The sequence below is a fragment of the Triticum aestivum genome, chromosome 6B (assembly GCF_018294505.1).
Source record: "Triticum aestivum cultivar Chinese Spring chromosome 6B, IWGSC CS RefSeq v2.1, whole genome shotgun sequence".
NCBI classification, from domain to species: Eukaryota; Viridiplantae; Streptophyta; class Magnoliopsida; order Poales; family Poaceae; genus Triticum; species Triticum aestivum.
The window spans coordinates 639,382,711-639,391,256 of record NC_057810.1 but is presented as its reverse complement, the minus strand read 5'-3'; the positions used below and the strand labels follow the sequence as shown (position 1 = coordinate 639,391,256).

Below are 8,546 nucleotides of genomic sequence, written 5' to 3'. Positions count from 1 at the left end.
CCGAGAGAACCAAGGAAGCGAGCGGATGAGCAGCGAATCGTCGGATGGCGAGGTGGACCACGTGGCATCATCTCACACAGGGTATGCACAGCGAGGGGTCTGCAACCCGTCCGCACCGAATTTTTTTCCCTCCCTGGCGCCTCTCTGCCACCTTTCCCTCCTCCCATGGTTTTGGCACAGATTCCCAGCGCTGCCAAAAGCAAACAAAAACTCTCCTCTCCTGATCCTCCCGCCATTACTCACGAGCACCGACGCGCCAGCCCCGCCGCTCCCACTGACAAGCAGGCCACGCCTCCATCGATTTGCTCTGCTCTCCTGGCCTGCGCAGCTTACACATGCATGCTCTCGCAGTCGCGAGCCGCACAGTTCACCTCAGTCGTCAGTGAGCTCCACGGCCCGACGAAGCTAGCATCTCTCGGGAACGACGATGGGGCTGCCCGCCATCTTCGCGGTGGCCGTGATGGTGGCGATCGCCGTGGTGGCGTCGGAGGCGAAGACGACGATCGAGCCGTGCTCGGGGTCGGACTCGTGCCCGGCGCTGCTGGGCTACACGCTCTACGCCGACATGAAGGTCTCCGAGGTGGCCGCGCTCTTCGCCACCGACCCCTCCGCGCTCCTCGCCGCCAACGCGCTCGACTTCGCCGCCCCGGGCGCCGCGCACCGCATCCTGCCCATGGGCCTCTTCCTCCGCGTGCCCACGCGCTGCGCCTGCGCCGACGGCGTCCGCAAGTCCGTCGCCGTCCGCTACGCCGCGCGCCCCGCCGACACGCTCGCCACCGTCGCCGACGTCGTCTTCGCGGGGCTCGCCTCCGCCGACCAGATCCGCGGCGCCAACGGCCTCGCCGACGCCGACGCCGACGCGCCGCTCGACGCGGGCCAGCGGCTCGTCGTGCCGCTCCCCTGCGTCTGCTTCAACTCCTCCGACAGCAACCTCCCCGCCGTGTACCTCTCCTACGTGGTGCAGGTCGGGGACACCGTGCCCGCCATCGCCGCCGGCTACGAGACCACCGTCACGGACGTCATGAACGTCAACGCCATGGGCAGCCCCGTCGCCGCGCCGGGCGACATCCTCGCCATCCCATTGCCAGGTACTACGCGTGATCAAACTGCTGCTCTTTTCTTCTACGTATGTGCTACACACATTTTACAAGGATGGTTCAGCTGATTCACTAGGACTGTCAGTGATCTCGGTCACTAGATCGTTGTGCTGCATTGCTTTCAAATGGAATGTACTCGTAGTATGAAATGGCCTCAATTTTATGACTACGAGAGTCATGTGCCCACCGAAGTTCTGTTGTGATGGCACTGTCGCACACATACAGTAGAGCAGAGTTTTAAGTTGGCACTTTCAGTTAACCATCACTGCTTGGGAAAGGCCGAATTGCATGCATACAGGTTAGGAGTTAATACTATGATATTGTGATCCATTGCATAAGTTTTCTCGAATGTACCTAGCACGTTGTTCAGTATGATGAACTGTTCTTTTATCCCATTTCAATTTTCAATCATGTTTTTGTATGCTCTGCTTTCGTCTATTACTAATTCCCCGACTCCACAGCCGAACAAAACTTTGTTTGCTCTTTTCTGAACATCAGCATTCGCCTAACGTTTTCCTGATGATGGTCGCCCTTTATCTTTATTCCAGCATGTGCATCTTCATTTCCAAAGACCGCTTCAGACCATGGACTGCTAGTAGCAAATGGAACCTATGCACTCACCGCAGGCAACTGCGTGCAATGCAGTTGCGGGCCGGGCAATCTCAAGTAAAATTCAGTTCACAACTTACTGATGAAATATATCTTGGATCGTAATCCCTGTCTTTCGTTCTGTGCCAGTTTATATTGCACACCGGCCTCACTGTCAGCATCATGCCCAAGCACGCAGTGCAGTAACAGCAATGTGCTGCTCGGCAATGCGAGCACCCATGCCACAAATGCAGGCTGCAATGTCTCTTCATGCAGCTATGGAGGTTTCGTCAATGGGACTATTACAACTCTGTAAGCAATGTGTTTCAGAACGCTTTTCGGTTTATTGCTGTTTTCTGCTATCAAGATTGATGTATCCTACTTTTTCATCTGCAGGCTGAACACTGGTCTTCAACCGACATGCCCAGGTAACTCTTGTTGCTGTAATCCTCTCTCTTCAGATTCAAACCCAAGGCTGTGACAGCGTTCCGTTCATCCCTTGTAGACTCCACACAAACTATTTTTCAAATGTAGGAGCTCTACGACAAACTCTCTTCTTCTTATTAAATGGATGAGAAAATATTTTGCCTCTGTTTCAAAAAAAAAATCGTAATTAGGCAAGACTTGCATTTTTTGTAAGAGAAAGAAAGGCTTCCATTCTTCATTCTGAACCTGAACACTGCATCCAAGTGACACTGCCCTTTGAAAGCATCCACTGCAGTGTGCAAACTGTGTCACCAGAATCTACCTATAGTCTATAGATACAAATAACTTCACAATTTGTATGGCAGTGTGCAAACTGCATCATTAGTATATACACAGAAAAGAGCAAGTGTTGCAACTAAATTCATAGCTTCCGTCGCACACTGACCCCGGCTACATGCAGTTGCATCATTGAAATTCTTTTTTCCTTTTGAAAAGGAGGAAAGACCCCCGCATCAGAACGGTGCATGTGGCCATGCATCGTTGAAATAGCCGACATTATACTTTTAGAAAGAAAAAAAGTACAGTAAAGATTTCTCTCTGAATAAAGTTCAGAATCCTAAACAGCACACCTGAAAACTCACAAGATCTTCAAACTGAAACACCGGAAACAATACGCTTGTTTGATATATGTTCCATGCTCTTAAATTTTACTCCGTATTGTAGTTCATTCGGTCAGCATAGCCAGTATTACTTTGATATAGTATCTTCTGTTTCTGACAGTTCATTCGGTGCAGGACCCCACCAAGTTCCTCTACTAACAGACCCACCGACGACGGTGAACCGCGACTACTCGACCTCTCTTGCCCCGCTATCTGCGCCCGTGCCCGCAGAAGCGGGCGGCGTCATGGCGGAGCCCCCGCCGAAATCGTCGGAGCACGGAGGGTCCTTCACGCTCCCCAAGGTTTCTCCGACTCATGGCCCCGCCGGAAGCGTCTCAAAGGCACCACCGCCTCCGACGAGCAAACCGCGGCAAATCCTATCCGGGCTCATCTTGTGCCTACTTCTCCAGTACTTCCATGTGTGAATCGCACCATTTCAAGAAATTCTTTTGAGCTGTATTTTCTGTAAGTGTAAACAACTGGTAGTGGTAGCAGTAGTAGTAGTAACATCATTTTGTGAGGTAAGTGGGCAGTATGATGATGGCCATGTTTTTGCATGCAGCTATCCTCGTTCTTTCGGGGGGCATCATCAGGTTCACGTGTGACTTTATCTCATGGAGACGAGATCTCCCGGTTGTTGTGTGTATGCAGCATCTAGGAGGATATGTTTTGCGGCCTTTTGCACTCACTGATCGACCACTGGATAATGATCATGTTTTTTGCCAATGATATGAGAGTGCTTTATTGTTTCAGTTTTGTCAAGTCTCAATCGACTGAAACTTGGTTATGTCTTAGTCGATGCTATATTCCTTTGACTTTTTAAAGATTTGTAGAAAAGAAGAAAAAAGTTAGCTTTATATATATCATATCGGCCGAGAGTATGTATGCGTAGTATGTAGTATGTAAAAATGTTTAGGTAGTATATATACTATTTTTAGGTAGTATGTAATATATTTTGAGCACACTCCTTTTTACGTACAAATATGGACGTATTCGACAAATATTATAAAAACATGGGCTCACATGCAAATTTTTTCACATAACTCGCTTTGTAGTATCTTAGATATAGTATATGAGCATAGTAAAAATATTAAGTAGAGTATATACTACCACATAGTAATATATGAGAAATGGGTTTAACTACACCAGGTAGTAGGATGTACTTTTCCTATATATATATATATATATATATATATATATATATATATATATATATATATATATATATATATATATATATACTACTCCCTCCGATCCTAAATATTTGTCTGTTTAGAGATTTCAAATGAACTACCACATACGGGTGTATATAAACATATTTAAGAGTGTAGATTCACTCATTTTGCTCCGTGTGTAGTTATTTGTTTAAATATCTAGAAAGACAAATATTTAAGAACGGAGGGAGTATGTCACTTGCCTAAGCCTTGGTAAATCTCAATCGACTTGGTCGCACCCTTATTGTTTTGATTGATTAACTAGCACCCAAGAGGCAAGAGGAGATACATGCATGCACTTGGGCCATCAAGAACCGCATGTAGACACATGAAGATCACATTTGCTTCTACTCTCTTCGTTTTTAAATATTTCTAGAGATCACGTTTGCTTTCTTGGTCTCTCTTTCGATTTTCTTCTCCTCCTTCTCTTTGACGCTTTGACTTCACCTTTGGGACCAGCCACATCCCTCAACCCCACTGCCTAGCGGATCGAGCTTCCGACGCTTTAACACGGATCTTTCAGCCCGCACATTTTCATCATGCCACCGTACCAAATGGATGTACTGGTGGGCGGTGTGTCACGTTGTGATCTGCACATTTGCGTGGCCAAATCAAGCCGGGCACAACAGCACGATACACTGCACATCCCAACCGACGAACCAATCCGCCGGGAATACTAGGAGCGTAGCCGTAGCTAGCTAGGAGGACCACCTCACCACCGTATCATCAGGCCGGCCGGCACAAGTGAAATGCCATTGCTCTTTCTGTGCAACCCGATGCCCGTCTCCAGGCCAAACATGGAGCATCTCCATGAGCATCACAAGTTGGCTGTTGACCCCTGTATCGCCCCTTCAGAACCGAATGGATCCTGTGACGAAATTTCCTCCTGCGAACGGTCGATGCATGCATGGTTGCTCCAGCAGATCGGAATAAAAACCGGTGACACGCAAGGAATATCCTACGGTGCAGGGCGGGCTTTCCACGGAGAGAATAATGCCGCTTACTGCTGTAGGATGTCTCGCCGCTTATGCTAAAGGGCGTGATAAGCACGCTTAGCTTAGAGAGTGGTTTGGCTTATCGCCTTGAGATGCCGATGCCGCTGCCTCCACACGTACGTACGTGGTCGCTATCCAGATCTGCTAATGGTTGCCATCCATCCCTCACTCCAGAAGCTGGTCAATAGTTGTCGACCGCTTTTTTCATCTTTGTAGCCTGCTCCTAGTAGTATAGTAGTACTATATTTCCTAACACTACAAACCTACTCCCTCTATTCCTAAATATAAGTCCATTTAGGGATTCCAATGCAAACTAGACATGGTGCAAAATGAGTGAATCTACACTCTAAAAAATGTCTATATACATCCGTGTGTAGTCCCTAGGAAATCTCTAGAAAGATTTATATTTGGAAAAGGAGGAAGTAGGTAAGTAGTAGATGTAAAAAAAGAAAAAAAACTAGGTAAGAAGTACTGTACCTGCAAAATTGCTATGAACAAATTCAGACGCGCCCACACGAAGTAGTGCCTAGTGGTGTATATTGGTCAGGCCAAGTCCGATCAACTCCCTGAGAAAACACTCACGATCGAACGTACGTGCAGATGCTCGCCGTTCGGCCGCCCCCTGTCCCGTCGATCGCCTGTTACGTGCCCAACCCGACTGCACTACACTACACTCCACTCCGCCGCCGTGCTTGTGTGCTTGACCTGACCGGCACCGCACCGCACCGCACGTACGTGTCCTCGGTCGACTGGCCGGCGCCGGAGCCCTAGGGTTTCGTGCTGCGCCGGCGTGCTTCATCCATCCATCCATCGGCCCCTTGGCCCCGTCGCTTTGACAGGTCGCGCATGTACCGTCGCCTCGCGCCCTACTATTTCCCCAGCCGATCTCCCGTCACCGAAAAGCGTCAGAAAGCCCCTTCCACTGGCTCCGAGTTTCAAAGGAAATCACTGTGCCATTGATCGACAGGGCCACGCCACTAGCCACATCGCGTCCCGTATCAGTCTGGTTTCGACTTCGACGTCGATGCGTCTAACGCAGCCTCAGTGGTCACTTGACACGACGACGCAAGCGGCCATGGCTAGGGCTGGGCTAGCACTCCTAGTGAGAGCAGCACTGGGTCGAACTTGCACCGTACGCACGTCCCCGTCTCACGTCTGACGATGTTGGCCTAACCTTGTAGTGACAACTGACACTAAGGCTAATAGCTCGGTTCAATCGGTCACATTTCCCTTCACTAGAGTAGTACAGAAGAAGTACGTTCTGTTCTGCCCAATATTCTTTGCCGGCTACAAGTGTAGACTAGAATACAACAACTGTAGATAGTGCTGGCAAATGCGCGCTTCCGCTGCCGAGATTACGACGAGCCGTCCAATGACGACTCGTTACGCCGGCGGGGGCTCCGAAATTCCGATCTCCACTATGATTATAAACAAGTATAGCAGCCCATTTCGCGCGGTCACGTATGTCGTTGCTTTTCCCCTTCGTGCACCTGCATTGCGTCGTTTCCCATAAACAGTTTCCCCTTTTCACCTTCTATAAAAATGTATGCTTTCTTATCGCTTGAGTCCTCGGCATCTCAAGAAAAGGAAAATCGGCATTGTATTTCCTTCGCCTATGCATTTTATGTTATGTTATGGGCATGGGATTTTTTTGGCACCACAGTAAAAATGGGAGTGATTTTCCTTTTCACCATCTATCAAAAAGCGTGTTTTTCTTATCGTTTTGAGTCCTCGGCGTCTCCCAAAAGAAAAATCAGAGTTATATTTCCTTCACCTATGCATTTGATGTTATGTTATGTGTTTTTCTTCCGAGTGGAACATCATTATCTCCTTGGTCCTTGATACTTTGATAGGGATCGTCCAGTGGGCATTACCTATCTCTTATAGTTGTTTTCTTATAGTATTTTTTTTAAAGTAAGAAAACACTCTGGTTAAAGCGTAGAACAGGGCAAAAGCGATGAGGCGGGGATTAACAGAGTGGAGGCAGCGGCGGGACGTTGTGAACCAACTACGCACTCATCCTATATACTCCCTCCGTCCCAAAATTCTTGTCTTAGATTTGTCTAAATGCAGATGTATCTAGTTACGTTTTAATGTTAAATACATTCATATCTAGACAAATTTAAGACAAGAATTTTAAGACGAGGGAGTACGATAATAATATAAATAAAAGAGAAAACAGCTCCGCACTCAGTTAGGTTACTCAATCCTGACAGTAGTATAAATTAAGGAGCTTAACTACGAGCGTACGTACACAAACGTACGGAGTAAAACGTCCTGCTTTCATCCCTGCGCGTGTCTGCAACTGGACTGGTCGCATGGCATATACGGCGTCTTTGCACCCGCTGACAATGCGACGATCACTTAAACAATATAGTAGTTACGTTGATTAAGAAACACCTAAACAATGGTTACGGGCGCCGGTGACTTTTAAGAAAAAACGATGACGAATCGATCGGCTCCTAGTAGTTCCTTGGGTCTTGGGCTATCGAATTAGCTCGCACTTGATTACTTTTATTATTTGACAATCGGAACTTTAATTATTTCTGAGCCCGATTGAGGCCTATCACGTCACTCGGTACTGCTTATTTTACCACAACATTGCACTTAATTAGACTAGGCACAATGGGTAGTAATATAGAGTAGTAACATGAGCATGTTACTATTTTATGTTACTACCTCTATAGTGGGGAGTAACATATATGTGATAGCATGCAACACTTCATTTATTAGGCTATAGACTCATCTTGCCTTGATATGTGTGATGTTACTCATACTAGTAGTAACTAGCTATGTTACCACATGACTCTCTTTCTTTATTTATTGTTTGCCATCTCATCTATTTTATCTAGATATGTGTGATGTTACTATCTATGTTATTCCCATTAGGCTGGTCACAATGGGCAAGAACATAAGCTAGTAACTTCACACTTTCCTAGACTATGTTACTACCTCCATAGTGGGTAGGAACATCTATGTAGTGTCATGCAACGATGTATTTATTAGGTTATAGACTCATTGTTTCTTGGAGTGTGTGATGTTCCGGTAACTTAGCTAGTTACCACAAGCACCTCTCTCTTCATTAAATACGTGCCACATAAGCAAAGTTGTATTGAAGTGTGTGATGTTACTCCTAAGTTTCTCCTTACTGTGACCAGCCTTATAGGTAGTCTTGTGCAGTGTTTATAATATCGCCTGACATGTCAAGCAACATAATAATGATGTTCTCGGCTGTAGTACGTACTCCCTCGGTCCCACAATATAAAAATGTTTTTGATACTAGTGTAGTTTTAAAAACATTTTTATATTACGGGATGGAGAGAATAGTATCTAAGTGCATAATTAAACAGACCAGGTTCAGTACATAATTTGTTGGACCAGGTTCGACGCTCTCCAGAGATTGCTCGTTTAACATTTCAAAAATCATGCTTTCGTTTACGTACGGAGGGATGAACGTGCAGATCCGTCCTTGACCAAATCAATCAATATATAGATCAATCGGCGCCGCTTAAGCAATACACATGGCCGGTTCAATCCGTACGTTCTAGGACTGCGCATGTCTCCCCT

At 46.8% G+C, this 8,546-nt stretch overlaps 1 protein-coding gene across 1 annotated transcript; it reads left to right on the top strand.

Annotated features, from left to right (window-relative positions):
* The first annotated feature begins 221 nt into the window (after positions 1–221).
* On the top strand, positions 222–3,483 carry LOC123134648 (lysM domain-containing GPI-anchored protein LYP6). The gene is made up of 5 exons (XM_044553857.1): positions 222–1,088; positions 1,646–1,763; positions 1,836–1,997; positions 2,082–2,113; positions 2,906–3,483. The coding sequence occupies exons 1-5, from the start codon at positions 428–430 to the stop codon at positions 3,193–3,195; spliced, it is 1,263 nt and encodes a 420-aa protein (XP_044409792.1). The 5' UTR covers positions 222–427; the 3' UTR covers positions 3,196–3,483.
* Positions 3,484–8,546: the final 5,063 nt, after the last annotated feature.

Coding starts and splice junctions, on each gene's coding strand:
- LOC123134648 (XM_044553857.1), top strand. CDS start 428: ATGGGGCTGCCCGCCATCTTCGCGGTGGCCGTGATGGTGGCGATCGCC. Junction 1,998..2,081: donor AATGGGACTATTACAACTCT/GTAAGCAATGTG, acceptor TTTCATCTGCAG/GCTGAACACTGGTCTTCAAC. Junction 2,114..2,905: donor TCTTCAACCGACATGCCCAG/GTAACTCTTGTT, acceptor CATTCGGTGCAG/GACCCCACCAAGTTCCTCTA.